The 21,295-nt window shown below is 42.3% G+C and overlaps 1 protein-coding gene across 1 annotated transcript; it reads left to right on the top strand.

Moving 5' to 3' along the window:
- Positions 1-3,190: 3,190 nt before the first annotated feature.
- On the top strand, positions 3,191-21,081 carry FAM50A (family with sequence similarity 50 member A). Its single transcript, XM_087710848.1, has 14 exons — positions 3,191-3,367; positions 3,813-3,939; positions 7,660-7,744; positions 7,885-7,984; positions 8,971-9,107; positions 9,628-9,704; positions 9,854-9,920; positions 10,050-10,111; positions 11,290-11,366; positions 12,605-12,659; positions 14,705-14,753; positions 14,970-15,040; positions 15,922-16,032; positions 20,880-21,081. The coding sequence occupies exons 2-14, from the start codon at positions 3,829-3,831 to the stop codon at positions 20,886-20,888; spliced, it is 1,011 nt and encodes a 336-aa protein (XP_087566974.1). The 5' UTR covers positions 3,191-3,367; positions 3,813-3,828; the 3' UTR covers positions 20,889-21,081.
- Positions 21,082-21,295: the final 214 nt, after the last annotated feature.

The following is a 21,295-nucleotide window of genomic DNA, read 5'->3' as shown; positions in this document are numbered from 1 at the left end:
ATTCAAGAGAAGCACCTCAGTTTGGCTATGAAAACTTTTCTGAAGGCGTGCAGTATACAGAGAGCTTTGAATGATAAAATGTACCGTTTGGCATAGCTGATTCTGGCTTCAGACTGTCGGATAATGCACCTTTGTTACTGTTGAAGTCTCGAGGCAAGGATGTGATGCTAAGAACAAGACAGCGTGGGAGTCTATACAGATTTGTATCGCCAGATCTCCTCATTTTTCCCTATGCCAAAGTATTGGAAATTGTGCTTGAACCACGCTGGCTTAGAAGAATTGAAGGACTAGTCATACTGCATCCATTTTCCAAGGGCCAAAAGTTTAGAATGGGATTTGGGGGGGGGGGGAATCTCAATTCTGTTTTGTATTTAATGCCTTAGTACTCTATAACTAATAAGATTACTACGGTTGTATTAGTTGTTTTAATATCAAATTAGAACTGCCACTGTTTCAACCATCCCATGTCTTTTAAGCCTAATTGATTTACTTGGTATATCTTTTTCCAAGTGTGCATGGAGGCAAGGCTAGCGTTCCAGTTGTGAATCAACACTGGATGTAGTTCTTAACATTTTCTTTGCCTGGTTCTCCTTTAAAAATTGAACCTTGAAATTCTACTTTTCCTGAAGATCCCTCCTATAATTTAAGCCCTTTTCCTGTAATTATTCTTCCCTCCTCTAGCTGTACAGTTGTAAAACATGGCTAGTAGTAAATAAAATGACCAGGGAGGCATTTCAAGGTGACTTTCTACTGAATATCATCTTTATTCATGAAAAAAAACAAACAGCTGAAGGTGACATATTTACTTAATAATGCATCTCTTGTCTTGAAGGATGCTCTGTATTTATGGGTTAGATTTTCGTTCATCTGGCACAGTGCCTTCTGCTATACATTAAAAAATGTGAAAAAAGAAATCTCTTAAAATCTAGCTTTAGTGATTATTTCAGTTAAATTTAAATAACTGTCTCTGAAAATATTTGGTGCCGGTCTTTGAATGTACAACTGGCACAAAGGTAGCCGTTGAGGTAAATCAGATTCTTTCAGACATTAAACTTTAAAATGTCAACTTTCTATTGATCAATTAAAAATGGTGAATGCGTATCACTTCTGTATATTTTTAATTTGGCATCATATGGCAAGTTGAACATTCAGTACCTAATGCAGCAAAGGAGGAATATCAACAATTTCGATCAGCAATCAGTGCAAACAAAGTTCAAATAAATAATATAAAGGAAACCAGGAAAACATTCTTCCCAACTGACATGCTTGCAAATAATGACAACATAACATCTCATTTAAGGATCATTAGAATACATTCATCCATATTGCATACAAAAATACGAGAAGTCTATTCAATGCTGTCAGTCCAGCTTCTTTAAATTATTTTTCTTTATCCCTTTTGGCCAATAAATGCACAGTTGAAGCCATGATGATAATCCCACCTTTTTAATAAGGAAAATTCAAACTATCTGTCACTGCTCATTCCTAATTGGAGTTCATAACTTCCTCCACACATACCCTATAGGGTAGCTTGTTTATCAATCTACAGTTGGTTTGTCGACATCACCCAATTCACCAGGTTGGTGTATCCTGCTAAGCCACGTTTTATAAACGTTACATAGTTTGTCAATTAGCACCCGTGAGTACAAAATGATGAAAAGGATTCGCAATGATTTCGAAGTGCGGTTTTTCAAAAAGCGAGTGGCGCCGATTTTGCCTTTCTCCTTAGCGGGATTGCTTTCAATTTGAGTTTCACACACAGGATTGGCAAGCTTCAAATCCAGAAAACACGCTTACATTATCAACTGGAGAGATTGGGGGGTGTTGGTGTGAGTGTGAGAGAGAGAGAAAGCTGAGTTATCCTCAGGTATCCCATCCTGACAGTCGATTTGGTTTCCTATAGCAATAGCAGTTAGACTTATATACCGCTTCATAGGGCTTTCAGCCCTCTCTAAGCGGTTTACAGAGTCAGCATATTGCCCCCAACAATCCAGATCCTCATTTTACCCACCTTGGAAGGATGGAAGGCTGAGTCAACCTTGAGCCGGTGAGATTAGAACCGCTGAACTGCAGGTAACAGTCAGCTGAAGTGGCCTGCAGTACTGCACCCTAACCACTGCGCCACCTCGGCTCAATCTTCCCAGAAGCTGCACTAGTTGAAAAATATTTGCCACCTTACTCGACAAGGCTTAATTATTCACGTCATTATAATATAAGTGACAAACCAGCAGCGACTGGTTCCCCGGGGAAAGCCAGCATTAACTTCACGCTAGAAAATGAAACAAAACCTCGTTTGCCAGTTAACAATTAAAAACAGCAGCAGCCAAACTGGCATTTTCCCGATGCTTTAGACTAGGGTTTCCCAACCTTGGCAACTTGAAGATGTCTGGACTTCAACTCCCAGAATTCCCCAGCCAGCATTCCCTGGCTGGGGAATTCTGGGAGTTGAAGTCCAGACATCTTCAAGTTGCCAAGGTTGGGAAACACTGCGTTAGACTAGTGGTCTCCAACCTTGGCAACTTTAAGACTTGTGGACTTCAACTCCCAGAGTTCCTCAGCCAGCAAAGCTGGCTGAGGAACTCTGGGAGTTGAAGTCCACAAGTCTTAAAGTTGCTAAGGTGGAGATCGCTGCTTTAGACTCACTATCAACTTTTTACAACTTGGCTGAGGTTTTTGAAGGTCTGTTCGATTTTGCTCAAAATCAACCCAAGCAGACTTTTGGGCACGTTTGTTAATTCCCACGCCTCCCTGCAAGCGGGCGAGGAAACGAACCACGACATGGATAATAAACCAGCAATTTTACGTGGAATCTTAAAACCCAGTTATCTGGGAGTCCGTCCTCTTTTTAATTCCTACGGACAAACAAGTATCGGTTTCTGTAATTTTCATTTTCTCACAGGGAAGGAAGAAGCGCAATCAGGGAGAAGCTTCCCCTCGAGATTGATTCCTCTTTTATTTCTCGCTTTCTTTTAAGTATTTCTCCAGAAAGCAAAAAGCTTACGCGCGCAAACCACGCCTCTCTTCCGTCTTGATTGACACTTCCGATTCCATCAGCCCGCCTCGGCAAGTATAAAAGTCGACTTATCATAGAGCTGCCATTTCTAGAACAACCTCCTCCCCTACCCCGGAACATTCATGGAGATAATAACAACAAGCCGTTTTCTACCGGAAGTTCCGGTTGTGAATCGATAGAGTTCTGTGCCGATCGTGGGAAAATAGGAAGAGGAAGGTTAGAGTTCAGTTGTGTCCTGGTGCGCGCGAGTGACGTGAGCTAAAAGCAGCTGGTGGGATTTGCGGTTAGAAGAAGGAGGTTTTCCTGAACATATTTGGAGGGGAAAAGGAAGAAATTCCACGGCGTTTTGACCAGGCAAGGATCATAGCGATCTCTCTATATTGAATTTTCCTTATGTCAGCTCCAGAAATCCCATATCTCATCCTGTATCTTCCCCTTGTATCTTTCCAGTCCTTGGATCTCTTTCTGTTTTTAATGTCTTCACCATTACCATTGATGATCAGTGGTACGATCATCTGTTTTTTTTTTACAGGCACCCTATCCCAGGTTTGATGCGGCATCCATTAAAACAGTGTTTCTCAACCTTGGCAACTTGAAGATGTCTGGACTTCAACTCCCAGAATTCCCCAGCCAGCGTTCGCTGGCTGGGGAATTCTGGGAATTGAAGTCCAGACATCTTCAAGTTGCCAAGGTTGAGAAACACTGCATTAAAAGGACCATAAGGAGTAATAAGATGGGTTGGTTTCTGGAGAGCAATACATATAACAGTGGCTTCATGTATGTGTTTCGTACCCCACAGGTTCCCATCAGCGATCATGGCACAATACAAAGGAGCTGCCAGCGAGGCTGGCCGGGCCCTTCAGTTGATGAAGAAGAGAGAGAGGCAACGTGAGCATATGGAGCAAATGAGGCAACGCATCGCTGAGGTGATGAAAACTTAGAAGTCATCCAGAGATTGGTTTTTTTAAAATTCTTACAGGAGATAATGCTAAGAAACACAGGGTTGTTTCTTAGAAATAAGAGTTTGTTTGGAATCATTCTGGCAAAGGTGGAGGTTTTAAGGGGAAGGAATGGGAGAGAATGTTCTTTTCCTTAGTCAAAAGCAAACAAGAACAAAAATTTCCACCGTTAATCATGAATATATTTCTAAAAAAGTGTGCATGTTTTAAAAAATGAGGTTTTTTTTAGTATTTTTGCTTCGTTGTTTTTTTTTGTGATATGTGTAGGCTTCATCATGCAGAATAAAAAAGCTAAAGAGAAGAAAAACAAGTAGATATTCTACCAAATGTCACATTCAAATAATTAATGCAGGGAGTGCAACACACCAGGGTTTAAGCTGATCGTTATATTTCTGATTTGAGCGCAATATTTCTTCCAGAACATCTCTTCTTCAGACACTTTACTTTTCTTGTCGAGTTGTCTTACAAATGGAAACTCTTCCTATGATTTTTCCTATTTATTCTTCTGTGAAGCAACTATGATTGAATGTTTAGTCTTAAGGTCACTTTAAGAAATTTCTTATCTTCCTAAACATCTTTTGTCGCCTTTTAAGAATATTTTACTCATAGCCTCCAGAATATGAATATTGCTGTAATTTTCCTTTTTTATTTGAAAAATCATGTCTAGCATATTCATATCTGCTCGAAACATTCACCATTTCAGATGTCTTTTCTCTAGCGGAACAAACTTAAACTATTCTGGTTATGTCACAGTCATTTCATTGACTTTCTGAGAGAGAAAATTTGTCTCAAATGCACTCCTGAATGGACTATATTTGCTTCCTTTTCAGCAAAGATGAGAGATGTAAGACATTTTTAAAAAACCCTGTAATGGATCCTTATTATTACCTTGCACATAAACTTACTATTTTGTGACTTGTATATTAAACATAAGTCTCCTAATGCAGTAGAAGAATTTTTTTTCTGGTCTTTTGGGGAAGAAATGACAAACTGAGGATGGCTCTTCTAAAAGAGAGCCAACAACCAGGGTAGAATGAAGAGTAGTGGGTAGACCTGCTCTTCATAATTCCTCTCTTGTAAGGAGTGGATTTGAGATCGCCCACAAGTGCTCCAGATAGTTGATTCTTGTGAAAAAAAAATCTCAGGACAGTCTTCAGTGGGTTTAGAGCTTTGGGAAACAAGAGATTAGCCATCTTTTTGCTCAATAGCAATAGCAGTAGACTTATATACCGCTTCATAGGGCTTTAGGCCCTCTCTAAGCGGTTTACAGAGAGTCAGCATATTGCCCCCAACAATCTGGGTCCTCATTTTACCCACCTCGGAAGGATGGAAGGCTGAGTCAACCCTGAGCCGGTGGGATTTGAACCACTGAACTGCTGATCTAGCAGTAGCTTGCAGTGCTGCATTTAACCACTGCGCCACCTTGGCTCAGTAGGTGTGCCTACTGGGTTTGCATACTTTCTTTTTTAACCATTTTTGAAATTTTGTTTAGTTGCATTTTAACCATTAGGAATCCTTGGATTAACAAGTTTACAGCAGTGGTTGGTTTCCTTCAGGAAAATAAGTTTTAAACACAAGTTTAAGAACCTTAAAATTTATTTGGGAATAAACAGCAAAAGAGTACATAGAACTTTGATTTTGGAAAGTTACAAAGGATTCAGTTGGATTGGAAATAAGATTTAGGCATCAATTATAAAATTCTTTCCTGTGGGAAAATGCTTTTTAGAATTAGCTTTAAAAAATAGGATACAACTTTGAAGGTTCTCTAGAGAGAACCACAAAGAACTAAAGATTACAATTAAAGAAGAACACTTACAAATTTGACTTACTAATAGAGAAATAAAATATTAGAACATTGGAACAGGGAAGGATATTTGTGAATAAAGAATTGGGAAGTTAATTTTAAGAGAATCTGTCTTTATAGATAGACTGTATTTAGAAAATGTTATGAAAGAGAAACAGGTTTTACTGGAAAACTGAGACTGATCTAAAAGTAGAGTTAAAAATGACAGGATACAAGTATGATATGGAAAAAGATACTACACTGGACATACAAATGAAACTGGCTGATGTCTTAATAATCAAAAGGAATGTACACATAATGAACCAAAAAAAGGGCCCTGGATAACTTTCCTATATTGTATTTACAAAAGATACCCATTAAAGCCTTGAAAACAAAAAGGTGCAGTATATAATTTGAAGGGACTAAAGATCAAAATGGTTAAAACAAAAGAGAAAGAATGTAGAGTTGGTCTATCTGATCAAAGTTAAAATAGAATTGTTATCTCTAGTAACCCTTGAATGACTTTGCTGCTCAGGATTAAATAATGAGGTTTTAAGGATTGCTTTATAGATAAAGCGATGGGATGCTGGAACAAGAGATCATTTGTTGTATTTTAAGAAAAAGTGATAAGTTATTAAAATTGTTTATACTTGTGATTAAGCAACTTTTATATATTTGTTTTGCTTTTGTTTATTATATTCATATTTTTCTATTGTCTATTTTTCTTTCTATTTTTTCTTTTTTACATTTTCTGTTTTTTTCTTTTGATTTAATGTTTTACTTTGTATTAGCTTTTATCTTCTTCATTGTATTTTTTAATAAAATTATTCTAAAAATATTTTTTGACTTTACTGAAACTTGTGTGGGTATAGCTTACTCTGTTCTGTTGCTATTTCATGCAGCATTGTAAGTGGGTGTCATCCTTAGGATGAAGTAACATGCTTTCCTCTTTTGTATGATGGGATTTAAAGATAAATCTGGTATGGAGGTTTATCTTTTAATCTCTTTATTCTGAGTGCCTAATCAAAAAAGAATTTTCATTATAAACAGAAAAGCTAAAATTCTTCAGCCTTTTTGAGAGCAAACTATAGTAATTCAGAACACCTCACCTATTTCCTTTGATATATTTGCAGGACTACAGTATATTCACACTGGCTATTCACAGATTTGACATTCTTTTACATCAGAACCTAGTTGACTGTTTATTTTTCTGTAATATTCTCTCTTTTTTTACTTTACTTTTTTTACTGGTAATAAGCTGTATTTCCAGCTTGTGAAATCTTTACCAAATATTGATACTGACAGATAATTCTGCTGCTTCTATCAGTGTTCGGTTGAGATTGCTCCCTTGTGTTCATTGTGTAATTGCTGCATAAGTGCTTTCCCAGTGCTTTGTCTTGGAGTGTACTCAGCCAACATATGTTTCTTCCAAATGCAATAACAAATCCCCTATTTGACACTAACAGCTGCTGTTCATAGAATATTTCTGATCCTGATTGCCCAGGTAATTCCTGAGGATTCCTCAGTTTTCATAAGCAGTACCTCATCTTTGTTGGTGGTCTTTTATCACGCAATTTAATATAATATGCAACCATATGTTCTGCTTGAGAATTTGCCCATCCCCACATGAACACTTATCCTTGATGAGAAGAAACATGTTTCTTTATCTACCTTGCTAATTGAAATTCGTATGAAAAATTATGTAATCTATCCTGACTTCTGTGGTTAGGTTAGGTTATAATCTCCTAAATTTGCTTAAATACAGTAAATGGATTGAAATCCCAGTGTTTTCTACCTAAGATACTTGCCGTTTTTTTACTGGGTTGAATCAAAAAATGGGAGCTGAAATGTCATCAGGGTCTACGGTTACTTCTTCTGACTGATCTGTTCTTTGCCCGTGGCAGGAGAACATCATGAAGTCAAACATCGATAAGAAATTCTCTGCCCATTATGATGCAGTGGAAGCTGAGCTGAAATCTAGCACCGTGGGTGAGTCTGGATGTAGTTAAAGGGTGACCTATGTTTTAGAAAGAGGCCCCAAGCCCTGGCCTCCATCCCTTAGCTTGTGTGAATTACCTTCTCTCCTGCATAGTGTTTGGGCCTATTTCCAGCACAGCTTCTTCCAATAGGTTTGGTGACCCTCAATGACATGAAGGCCAAGCAAGAGGCCCTTGTAAAGGAACGGGAGAAGCAGCTAGCCAAAAAGGAACAGTCCAAAGAATTACAACTGTAAGTTTGTGAGTGTGTGCATGAAAGTCTGGGCAGAATAACTTGGGTCTTGGAGAATAGCTTCCATTACTTGGGAATGGGCAGCCTTGTATCTTTCAGCTCTTTTAACCCATAGCTTACATAATCCCTTGATATTAGGTGTGCGGATTTGGAGTAATTGGAGCTCAAAACATCTGGGGAGAACCAGTTTACCTGTTTGATAAAACTATTTTGTGTGTGTCTGCGAAGATGTGAGCCCCTTAAAAAGAATGAAGGACAGTAGGTTTAGGACATCTAAAAGAATGTGATTTTCATGCCTCCAAATTTATGGAATTTATTATCTAGTGAATTAAACTACCCTAGAATGAATTTTTAAATGATTTCATTAGTAACAGAACAATCAAGAGATAAACTAACAAAGATTATGGATTTGTCTTCATGCTTTTCCTGTCAACATCCCAGGGATATTTTACAAGAGTTCAAAATGAAGATGTTGAGAAAATAATTTTGAACTCTTATCAGTCCTTTGTGTACAGTTTCCCTTCATTTGTAATTTGGTTTATTAAAGTATTATTTTAAGAACTTAATGAATATCACTAATAGAATAAGAAACTATTTCAGTAATTTCCTAAATGTGGGGAAATGTCAACAGTTTGAGAATGACATACTTACATCTGAATATAACAATTGCATGATTTGTCCAAATAGTGACTGTGTGAATACTATCGTAGCGATAAGACACCATTGGTCTTGAAAGTCATTATTCCCACAATGTCAGTGTAACCAACTATATAATATTGCTTTGGATAGCATAACAGTTCTTTTAAAAAAGCTCCCTTCCTTCTCCTTCTAAGAAATGAGATTGAATCAGTTTTGTTTTGGATTCTCTGCCCCCTTCAGTGATCTTAATGTTTTTCCAACATTCTACCTTTCTCAGAAGTCTTGTAAGAGCTCCCTCAAGTGTACATTCCATGCCAAACTTGATTTTTTTTATTTCCTTCTCGCAGAAAATTGGAACGGATGCGGGAGCGGGAACGCAAGCAGGAACAAAAGCGTAAGATCTCAAGCCTGTCCTTCACTCTGGATGAAGAGGAGGAAGATGATGCTGAGGAAGAAGATGAGGAAGCAGAATTGGAACGAGAAGGTGAGGAACGGTAGGCTGGATGCGTTGCAGAAAGTGAAGCTGAAGTAGGCCTGGTGTGATGATAGCAATAGCAGGAGAGGGAAGTGTAGGAGAGCGGTTCACCAACAAAAGGGCGACCGACAAAAGCACGCCCAACTAAACCGCGATGACAAAACCGCGAGTTCTAAACCGTGCCGACGAATGAGCGCTGAAGCGCGCCGACAACAGTGCGCTGACAGAAGCGCGCTCTCAACCTAACCCTAAAACTAACCCTAAAACTAACCCTGAACCTAACCCTAAAACTAATCCTAAAACTAACCCTAAAACTAACCCTGAACCTAACCCTTACCTTAACTTAAATCGCGCTTCTGTCGGCGCGCTGTTGTGGGCACGTTGATGACATCGCGGTTTTGATGACACGGTTTTGTCGGCACGCTTTAGTTGAGCGCGCATTCGTCGGGTCACGTAGGAGAGCAACTGTTGAATTCAAGCAACAGAATGGTAGCTCTTCCTTCATACACGATTCTCCTGCTTTTCTTAGAGTTGCCTCCCAAAAAGAAGAAACTTGGGAAGAACCCAGACGTGGACACTAGCTTCCTCCCTGACCGTGACCGTGAGGTAAATACCTGTCCTGCAGGTGATGCTGATCACGTAACTCCCATAAAGTACAGCAGTCAAGAGTAATGGAGGCTGAGAGTCCTACTTCACCAAAATCTGGAGGGCCACAGGTGGCTTCATCCTTTTCTTTTCCACATCCTGGATTTCAGGAAGAAGAAAACCGCCTGCGAGAAGAGCTTCGGCAAGAGTGGGAGGCCAAACAGGAAAAAATCAAAAGTGAGTGATGGGGAAATGAAGCTGGTCTGGCGTGCCTTCCAAGTGGAGGGGGGGTGACCCGTTATAATTAGGTTTAAAGAGAGGTGTCTCCCATCCTTTTAATGATTTTCTTTCTTTGTCTTTGGCCAGGTGAAGAAATTGAGATCACATTCAGTTACTGGGATGGCTCTGGGCACCGCCGAACGGTGAAGGTGAGCTTCGCTTCCAGCCTCCTTGGATTCTCTCCTCAGCTTTGGAAAACCCAACGGGTGGTTTAATGCTTGGGTCTAGAATACAAGGACTCAGGTTGTTGGCTTTTTCCATACAGTACCCTGGTTTTTATTGTGCGACCATCTCTACGTATTCTGTGTCCTGGCCCAACTTCTTAAAATGACTGATGCAAAATGCTACTCCATAGCTGTTTAGCATTCCATCAAGTTTTCGGCTTTGTTCATTCTTAGTTCAGGACAGGAAACAGAAATATAGATACAGATATATCTTCTGCCTTTATTATTTTAAAATATAAAATAGGTGGTGAACATATTTAATAGTCCTTCCTGTTTTCCCCACAATAGCATTCCTGGGAGGTGGGTTGGGCTGAGAGAGAGAGAGACTGGCCCAAAGTCACCCAGCAGCTTTCCTGCCTAAAGTGGGATTAAAATTCACAGTCTCCTGCTTTCTAGCCTGGAGCCTCAATCACTAGATAAAACTAGCTCTCAGATGTGCAGTGCATCATAGCTATTCAAAAAATAATAATAATATTGTGCTAAAATGTGGTCCCAAGTTGTCTCTTGTCAAAAGAGTGATCAGACTCACAATTTTTTTTCCACCCAGCAATACTACAACCTCAGATACTCACAGGCCAGGAAAAGAAACCTTTCTTTTGTGATTTTTGTCCCACACCCAAACTTTTTTTTTAAAAAAAATCCTCCATATAAACAATTGTCCCCTTTAACCTATAACCTCTAAAGAAAAACCACCCTCAGAAAATCTGGTAAAGGTTTCACTGGCTAATCTTTCAGTTAAAGGTCAGGCTTCTAAATCTTTTATATAAATAAACGTGGGAGTGGGGGGTGATAGAAATTACTCACAGGTCGGCCGAGTGTTTAGAGTATCAGACGAGTTCTGGAATGTTCCAAATTCCACGTTCCATCTAGGCACGAAAGTGGCGGCCTAGACGAGTCACTTTTCTTAGACTAGCCAGGGTTACGTGAACAAGTGTTTATTGAGATGAAGATGAAAAATGGATTCCTTGAGAGGTTTTACTTTTTGGGATGAAATAAAGTAAACTAAGAGATATGACTCCGCCGAGAACAGCGTGAGTTTTTAGTTGTGGGGGTTGTTTGAGAGAAATCCGTTCCCGACTGACTCTTCTTTTCCCCCAGTGTAGATGAAAAAGGGAAACACCATTCAGCAGTTCCTGCAGAAGGCCCTGGAAATCTTACGCAAGGACTTCAGTGAGCTTCGGTAAAGGATTTTGTGGCGTTTTATTTTCCATGCAGTGGGCTGAGGAGAATTCGTTTCAATTTGCGTTCATTTGTGAGGGCAAGTTGGTGAATATTACAGTTAGCCCCGCTAGACAGAACCTGGCCTTGTGCCAGCTGATGGTATCAGCCTCATCGATTGCAATTGGGGGGAAAAAAAGTTTTTGGGCTTTTTTTTTAAACTCAGAAGTCACTACAGGTGGTCCCTGACTTACAACAGTTCATTTAATGACCATTCAAAGTTGCAACGGCACTTGAAAAAAGGGTCATAGAGCCGAGGTGGCTCAGTGGTTAAATGCAGCACTGCAGGCTACTTCAGCTGGCTGCAGTTCTGCAGTTCGGCTGTTCAAATCTCACCGGCTCAAGGTTGACTCAGCCTTCCATCCTTCCGAGGTGGGTGAAATGAGGACCCGGATTGTTGTTGGGGGCAATATGCTGACTCTGTAAACCGCTTAGAGAGGGCTGAAAGCCCTATGAAGCGGTATATAAGTCTAACTGCTATTGCTAAAGTATGTAGATTTTCATATACGTGCTGCTAATCTCTCTATAGTAGAGTACTGTAATAGCAAACAAAAGAACAGAGAGCAGGAGCTGCTCCAGAAAAAGCTCTTTGAGTAACACTGGGAATTGAAGTCCACAAGTCTTAAAGTTGCCAAGCTTGGACAGCCCCTGCACTAAGCAGTGCTTATCTGACTGATCCTTTTATACTGGTCTTCCTGGCCTTCTCCATGCCTTCCCTTCATGTCCCATAACTGGGTTGCGCATTAACCCGCCTTATCCTCCTTCCTGACCAGCCCATTCAGTTTCTCCCTCCCCCCATATTTCTAGCGTTCACTTTATCCTCCCCATCCCATTGCTTCCCTTTAAAAATGAGCCACATTCCACCAGCCTGCAACACACCCACCCTTCCACTCTCCTAACTCTTACTTTTGCTTAACTGCTGCTACCAATGAACACACCACCTATCTGCCCACCTGGGAACGCGTCTGCCTAAGTACAGGCCTGTGAAACTGGATACCAGCCCGCGCAGACCAGGCCCACCCTGACTCTGCAAAGGCAAAAAAAGCATCATGATACATCACGATCTGGCCCACAACACAATCAAGTTTGACACCCCTGGAACATATCCCCTGCTCTGTACGTGCAGAAGCCGCTGAGCCCAAAACATTTGAGGCCTCTCCAGGAAGACTTGAGAGCCTAAGTGCGCATCTTTCCCTGCAGGTCAGCCGGTGTGGAGCAGCTTATGTACATCAAGGAAGATCTCATCATCCCACATGTAAGTAGAAGACTCTGTCTCAGTGTGCTACCGGCATTCCCCTGCAGGGTTCCCCTACTTTGCCCTTATGCCCCCCTGTTATGCCAATGCCACAGTGGTCTAGAAGTTCTGGATCAGCGTGGCACGACAAAACCGCGCTCGTCGAAATAGCGGTGATAAAACCGCATCGCTAAAGCCGCAACATCATCACCGCGTGTCATCACGGCCGCGACAACAGCGCGGCGACGGAACGGTGCTTTAAAACAGTGCGGCGGCAGAAAGCCGATTTAAATTAAGGTAAGGGTTAGGATTAGGTTTAGGGGTTTGCTTTAGGGTTAGGTTTAGGGTTAGGTTTAGGGTGCTGAGTGCTTCGGAAGGCGCGGATTTGCCCTCCGCGATTATGTCATCGCGGTAGGGTCGCTTTTTTCCTTAGCGCTTCGAACGGCGCGGATTTGCCCTCCGCACTTATGTCGGCGCGGATAAGGGCTTCGCGGTTTTGTGGTGGAACCCTGGATCAGTAGATCTAATTCCCTGGCTACGAGAGGAAGGGATTGGAATCTTTCTCCAGCACACACAAAAGTGATTCGGTCTCAAGCAGGGGATAAGTGCAGAAGGGAGAGTTCCATTTAAGGCAGCTCACAGTCAGTGTTTGCATTTTTTCATTTAATAAAATCCCATTGGCGAACTTGAACACTTTTCACGGCATCTCAGAGAAAACCAAACTCTGCCCCCCCACCCCAATCTAGATATTTCGCCACCGCTAGATTTGTATAGTTGTGCTAGCCCCAATCCCCATTGCCTTTGGGACCAATTGGGAGTTTTCCAAGCACCAGTGCTCCTGATCCCAAATCCATGCCCACTTTGGGAACATTAGACTTCAAGAGAGACAGACAGACAGATATTTTAGCCACCTCTATCTGCATATCTTAAGGACCACTCAAACGAGAGATATAAACGAGACTGGAAAAAATGGATCGATTATATAGAAAATAAATATGGGACTAAGAAATTCCAGATAGCTTATGATTAAGATCAGGAATGATATAAATTGTTTAAAGTTAGCCTAGCAAGGAGGAGCTAAGTTCAATGTAAAGATGTTATCAATTTTCTATTCTTTTTTCCAATATATTTTAGACTGTTTTTGTTAAAGATTTATACCGTGTATGGGTTCTGGGAAGTCGGGGGAGGGAAGGCTGGGGGGGGGAGGGAGGGATTAATATTAGGCTTGACGAGGGGTATTAGATTTTAATGTAATATGATTGCACATGTATACTGTCTTCTCTTACTTTTTCTTTAAAACTAGGATATGTTAAGTATATTGATATGGAAGCATAAATACCATCAACATAGAATGGAGTTTGCTCAGAAGCTGAAATACACCAATAAGAGGAAGAATGGGAAACAGAAGGGAGAAGAAAGATGGGAAGAGAGGGATAGGAGAGAGGGTAATGGGGGAAGATGAGGAGGATAAGGAGGAGTGGAACGAAGAGAGAGGAGAAGGAGAAAGGAAGGGGAAGTAGAGTAGAAAAGGATGATGGAGGGAAGAAAGAAGGTAGGAGAGAGGTAGAAGAAAGAGGTGTATGGAGAACAGAAGAGCTAATAATGGGTTGTTATCTTTCTGGGTGTTGATGACAAGAGGAGCTGATGTAATTACTACTTAATACAATAGGATATTGGCTATGTAATAGTATACAAGTGATTATATGTTATGAAAATGGAAAATAAAAAAAGTATATTTTAAAAAAAAGAGAGAGAGAGAGACAGACACCTCCCAAACGGGTATCCAAAATGAAATGGGCTAAGGTCAGTGCTTCGCTGGAAAAAAAGCAAGGCAATTAAAGTTTTGCTTGGGAAGGAAGAAAAAAGAATAATGGTTCTCACCACTCTGCTTAGGGTATCAGGCAAGACAGGCTTGTGAAAATTCCTGCTGTCTCTCCTTCAGTGCTTGTTGGGAGCAGCTGCCCTCTGCCCTTAAATGTAGCGACTCCAGATGGCTTGCTCAGGTTTGGTTGGGGGGGATCTTTTTGTGATGTCTCTTCCTCAACCCTTTTCTTCTGCCCATCCAGCATCACAGCTTCTACGATTTCATTGTCACCAAGGCCCGAGGAAAAAGCGGTGAGTGTCTTCTTTGCTTCCTCCTTCCTTTTCGGCTTTTGTCTTCCTCCCATCCAAGCCCTCTGGAAGGATGGAGGGTAGAGGAACGGGAAGATGCAGGCAACTGGGCTGAACTTTTATCCTGGCTGGAGGAAAAGGCAAAAATCCAGACCTTGAAATGGGAGCCCAGTTACTCTCTAAATCTCTCCTCCCTTATACGTACTCTCCCTAATTCAGGCCCGCTCTTCAATTTCGACGTCCATGATGATGTCCGGCTTTTGAGTGATGCAACAGTGGAAAAAGACGAGGTGAGGAAAAGAGCTTGCCACTAAATTAGTTGGTTCTGAAAGTCCATTCTTAAAAGGACCACTTTTTGCAAAAAAGAAATACAGATGACCTTGACACTCCGTTGCTATTTTTTGCTTTTATTCAGACACACACTGAATCTTGCAAATACGTGTTTTTTTTTCCATTTTCCTTACCTCTTAAAAAAAAACACAAGTTGCCTTCCCCAATCTGGTGCTATCTAGAAGTATCCCTAACCCCAAGCCAACTATGAAAGGTATGGTTTACACCTTAATTCCGTGATGGCGAACCTATGCCATGCGTGCCAGAAGTGGCATGCAGAGCCATCTCGCTGGGCATGTGAGCTGTCACCCATTGCTCTTCTGGCACACCGGCCAGCTGGTATTCATGTGCGCGGGAGCACCGGAAACCAGAAGAGCAGCCGCCTGGTGTGCGGGTGTGCGCCGGGAAGATGATCTTCCAGTTTCCGGCATGAGCAGTGACCACCTGGTCTTCCAGTTTCTGGCACGCATGCATGCACGCAGACCAGCAGGCGGGTCCGTATGTGTGCGCAGGAAATCGTAAGATCAACGGATGGCTGCTCTTCCAGTTTACGGCGCACGCGCGCACGCTCCCATTTCGGCACTCAGTGCCGAAAAGATTTGCCCACACTGCCCGAATTGATCCAGCAGCTAAGAGGCAAGCCAACAGAAATAATTTGTTTCCATGATCCGCACTGAACGAATTCCTCCCTTTCTCTGTTTTGAGTGTTCTGCGTTATCTTTCATTGGTTCTTGGGGAACACTTGTCCTGTTCCCATCTGAGCTGATTGGGAAGAGTATTTGGAAGTGATTTATCAAGTGCTTTGACTTCTGCTGATTCCTCTCTCATCCCCCCCCTTCAGTCCCACGCCGGTAAAGTTGTACTTCGCAGCTGGTATGAGAAAAACAAACATATTTTCCCCGCGAGCCGATGGGAGCCTTACGATCCAGAGAAGAAGTGGGACAAGTATACGGTAGGAAGGGAAGGGAACTCTCTTTGGTTGTGGGATGGTGTCCAACGAGGATGGGATCATTTGCGCGAAGGTCACGTGACCATAAACATCTCTCTTTTTATTCTCAAGCTATGAGCTAAAATATTAAAGCACCGTTTTTTTGTTAAACATTTTTGGTGAATATCCAAAAAGCCTGCAGTCACACATTTCATGCATTACCCTGCAGACACATAGATTTCACGTGTAATGTGTGTCTGAAATATAAGCCATTGTTTTTCTGCCTGTGCTATATATCAGAAGGTGGCCAACACTGTAAAAAAAGAGTGACAATCAAGTTCGTTTGCATCCTTTCCAACCAATCACCCTTTCCGTCAACTGTAACATCCGTCCAACTCCACAAACTATTCTTCACAATCTCTTCTGTCTCTTAACACTTGACCTACTTCTACAGAAATCATACGGAGGCATTCTTTCCCCCTATTATTTAATCATGCAAATTGCCTTGTTTCTCAGTTGTGGGAAAGATCCAGGTTAAACTCTTCTGCCTGCACAGCACCGAAAAACATAGAAACAACTGGAGACAGGAGCATTAATGAGGCTTGCAAAAGAACATTTCTTAGGGCAAAAGATGATGCAATCTAATTGACCCATTCAGCATTGCCTTGGGTCAGGCTGAGGTGTGCAATAGTTTAGCAATATTGGGAGATGACAAATTGTCTTCCTTATCCCAGCAACCGGACAGAGCCCGCCTCAGGTATGGCGCCCGGTTCTAATAGTGCTGTTCAAAATCTTGAAAGGATGAGATCCAGAAGGTCAAGAGCTGCTCCATTTCTGAGTGCAGGACACTGAATAATGGGTTGAAGTTACAGGAAGGCAGATGTTGAGTGAACGTTCTAAAAAAAGACCCCTTTCTGACAGTAAGAGCAGTTCAATAGTGGAAATGTTTCTCAGAAAGGAGATGGGTCCCCTTAATTGAATCCGTTCAAGCAAAGGCTAGAGGTCCATCTATCTGGGAAGTTTCCAGTTGGATTCCTGCCTTGACCAGGAGGTTAGACTTGATGGTCCAAATGAGATCTTCCGATCTGAGGATTCTGTGATCCTAGTGGATTACGTCCCTTCTAAACACTGTAGTAATACAATAATACGCCAAGACCTAAGTGGACGGCGTATTTCTGGCAGAAAGCTTCATTTCTTATTGATTTAAAAATTAGGCCTAATCTATGCCGCAGCTGCTTGCATACTAATTGGATTGCTGCCATTTGCTTTTCTAGGTCAAAGAAAGGCGGCCTCTTCCTCGCTCTTAAATGTGAGCTAACGGCCCCGGTCTAATCCTTAAATGAAAGGGTGCCATACTGTGCGGTGCTTTCCACTTGCGCTCCATATCTGGCAGGATTTTTGCCTCCCTACTCCTGCTTAAAATGTGCTTTCCTTTGCCTGGGTGAAGAAGAAAGGAGACCCCCTTCTAAAGGGCAGATTCATTTCATTTCATGAAATGAATCTCAGTTGATTTTGTGAAGTGATTTTTTTCCCCTCTTCAAAAAATGAGGAGCTTACAAGAACCTTACAAGCCCTACATGGCATCGGACCTGGGTACCTGAGAGACCGCCTCCTGCCGATTACCTCTCTCAGACCAATTAGATCACACAGGTTAGGTCTCCTCCGGATTCCATCTGCCAGCCAATGTCGGCTGGCGACTCCCCGGGGGAGGGCCTTCTCTGCTGCAGCTCCGGCCCTCTGGAACGATCTCCCTGTTGAGATCCGGATCCTTACTACCCTCCCGGCCTTCCGCAAAGCCACCAAGTCCTGGCTGTTCCAGCAGGCTGGGGGGAGCTGAGAAGCATCTACCTCCACTGAAATTGTGAATGTTGGTTTTGTTTTTAATATGTTGTCTTTGTCTCGTTCCCCCCTTTCCCTTGTCTTTTGTGAGCCGCCCGGAGTCCTCCGGGAGTGGGCGGCATACAAGACAAATAAATAAATAAATAAATAAATAAACCTTTGACCATTATAAAAGTAGAAGGAACCACAAGACCTTAGGCTTCATATGAGTCATGTGCGGCCAAATTATATATCCTTTGCCTCTCCTGGAGTCACTTCTGTGGAGCACACATTAAACCAAGAAGAGATTGTCCAGCCCATGGACTTTCCTTTGGCTTCTGGGTCTTCCTAGCAGCACGATTCATGCTTATGTCGGTCTATGTGCGTGTTTCTCTGTTTCTCTCTGTGTGTATGTATATCTGTTCTTGTCATACATTGTGATGTTTCATAGAGATTTGAGGCAAATTTCTAAAGTGAATGGAAATTTTGTGGCATTCTAACAAGTGCTGGAGACTAAGAGCATAATCTTTAGGCCTCGCATTTTGATTTCCAGAAGCTATTTGAAATGGATTGAATGCCCAAAGAAGGCTGGGAACCCCCTGAAACAAATGATTGTGTCCTTTCCCTTCCCCTACTAGACAATATTGTGTTATTATTTTGGAAGCAAATGAGGTGCGAAGAATATAAGGGCCAAGTTACCTATGAAATATAGCCTTGCATACAACTGAGGAAGTCAGATACTGAGATTGAACAGATGTTTGCTGCAATTAAAATAGGAGATACACAATTGCACCTATAAAAATGATCCAAATAAAGACATAAATTCACCCCTTTTAAAGAAAAAAACATATAGTATATGCACAAAACCCTCCAAGGAACTACAGTGTTTGAGGGTCTGAGCTTCAGTGGAGGGGTGATTTTATTTATTTATTTTTGTTTTATTTATGGCTTTTATGTACTACCCCCTTCCCAGTGGTGGGATTCAAATAATTTAACAACCGGTTCTCTGCCCTAATGACCAGTGGGGTAGGTGGGACTTGGGGGTCACGTGACTGGGTGGGCATGGCCAACTCAACATCACTCACATCGATGGGCGCTTCACCTTAGTTGTTACAATGGTAATAAGGGTTAACCGGAGAGGCAGTTTCTATAAGCAGGGCAATAAAGATTAGGCTAGAAACAACACCAGAATGTTTCCTTCCTGCCTTCCTTTACAGGATTAGCCCTGTAAAATGGGGAAAAAACAAAAGATTTCTTCCAAAAAACGGTTCTCCCAACTGCTTAGAAAGTTACCAACCGGTTCTCCCGAATAGGTGCGAACTGGCTGAATCCCTCCACTGCCCCTTCCATTCAACTTCAGGCAGTTCAGAATACAGTATATGATAAAATAAAACATTAAATTTAGGTATAAAACCAATGAAAGCCATAATAGTAATAATAATATCCAATCCAATATTGTCCCCATCCGGCAGTCCGTCCAGCGTCAAGCATTGAAAAGCGTCAACAGGACATCTCCGCTTTTAACTCCACAAAAGACATTGGGGGGGGGGGGTGTTGACCTTTGGACCGCTGGAAGCTACCCTAGCGGAGGGAGTTCTACCAAATTCTGTCTCCTCCCTTCATTCTGCCCCCAGCCACCTTTCCGAAGAGAAAGTATCCTTGAGGATCCCCCTCAAGGACAAAATGAACAGAGTTAGGCAGGTTCAACTTGGACACAGTTCTGGAACTACCTGAGAACCAAGCCCTGCAGGTTAAGCCCAGCGTTTGAAACATGGCACCCAAGGTAGCGTCCACAAAATCAGTGTCACAGAGTTGTGACAACTATCATCCTCCAGTAAGCTGGGCTGCTCCCATTTGTACCAGTTGTAGCTTGTGAATCATTCTCAAAAGGGGTTCCACCACAAAACCGCGTTCGACTAAAGCGCGCTCGACGAAACCGCGTAGCTGATGTCATCACAGGGCGACAACAGCGCGGAGACAGAAGCACGCTGTAAACGCTAAACCTAAACCTAACCCCCCTAAACCTAATCCTAAACCTAACCCTAACCCTTAACCTAACCCTAAACCTAACCCTTACCTTAAGTTGAATCGGCTTGCTTTTAAAGCGCCCTTCTTTCTCTGCGCTTGCCGTTGTCGCCCTGCTGATGACGTCAGCGACGCGGTTTAATCGGGCGCGCTTTAGTCGAGCGCGGTTTTGTCGTGCCACGCTCAAAAGGCAGCTTCGTGTTAAAGTCTCTAAACAGGTAGTCCTTGACTTATGACCCGTTAGTTTTAACGATGGTTCAAAATTATGATGGCCTGGGAACGAATGACGTCCGTTTCACCACCACCGCGTGTGGTCACAATTTGGGCACTGGGCAACTGGCTCCCATTGACAACAGTCGCAGCATCTTGCTGTCAAGGGATCGCAGTTTTCAGTCCCAGTCCCAGCTGGCTTTTAACAAGCAGAGTCAAATTGGGCATGCTGGATTTACTTAACCTTGAGAATCACTTAATGGCCTCAGTAAAAATAGTCATAAATATCGGAGGACTCAATTAATGACTGCATCACTTAGCAACCAAAATTCCAGTCCCAACTGTAGTCATAAGTTGAGGACACCCGGTACAGTGATCCAGTCTAGAGCTGATAAAGGCATGAGTTATTGCTGCTGCTCTAGAGGAAGCTGCTACCGATGAATCCAAGGCTCCTCTCATAACTGTATTGCATCGATGGCTTGTGACTGTACGGAGGTTTGCTTTCTTGCTAGATTACTTCCCCAATTGTCAGCAAAAATGATTATTTTTTTAACCCGCAAGCCCACGGCCTTGTCCTTTGGCATAATTTCTTCCCCCATGTTTATTGCTGTGGTCTATGAGGTCATTCCACATTCTCTATTACTAATTTTCTTGTTCTATAATCATCTTAAGCCACTATATTAAACTAAGCAAGGAAAGCACTTAGAGGCAGAGAGCATCTACTCTGGCTGTCCAGGGACCAGAGGTAGCAAATTGCTGATGAAATGAGACAAGTCCGGGGCAGGAATAACACTCTTTCTCTACCCTTCCCCCAACAGATCCGCTGAGCCACCACTGTTGGAGCTCCTGATCCACTCGGTGCGTGTCTGTGTGTGTGTGGAATCTGGCTGTGCGTGTGTGTCGAACCTGGCTCTTGCCACCGCAGATCTCCTGCGGTGTTTCTAGAGCTTCCACCTTTTCAGCTACGCCTTGTCCATATTTGTACCACCCTTCAGCGAAATAAACGTTTGCTTTTCCCAACCCTGAAGTGACTTGTTGGATCCTAGGGTTATTCATCGTTTGTAAGATCTGATGGCCCGGCTCTAAAGCCATCAAGTTAAAAACGCGATTCGAAACCCAAGTTGATACCGGAAAATGCTTTTAGCAGCAAGGTTTGGAATCTAAGGTGTAGGGGTAGTATTTTTAAACTCTAGGCCATTGTTTCTCAACCTTGGCAACTTGAAGATGTCCGGAC

This window comes from Thamnophis sirtalis, unplaced genomic scaffold (assembly GCF_051295495.1).
Source record: "Thamnophis sirtalis isolate CommonGarterSnake01/CBP01778 unplaced genomic scaffold, rThaSir2_p1.2 scaffold_3, whole genome shotgun sequence".
NCBI classification, from domain to species: domain Eukaryota; kingdom Metazoa; phylum Chordata; class Lepidosauria; order Squamata; family Natricidae; genus Thamnophis; species Thamnophis sirtalis.
Note: the sequence above shows the minus strand (reverse complement) of the source record. Positions and strands in the feature narration are given on the sequence as shown.

Excerpts from the sequence above, each read along its gene's own strand:
- FAM50A (XM_087710848.1), top strand. The coding sequence starts at position 3,829 with ATGGCACAATACAAAGGAGCTGCCAGCGAGGCTGGCCGGGCCCTTCAG. Across the intron at positions 9,108-9,627 it reads AGCAGAATTGGAACGAGAAG|AGTTGCCTCCCAAAAAGAAG; the intron begins GTGAGGAACGGT and ends TGCTTTTCTTAG. Across the intron at positions 12,660-14,704 it reads AAGATCTCATCATCCCACAT|CATCACAGCTTCTACGATTT; the intron begins GTAAGTAGAAGA and ends CTGCCCATCCAG.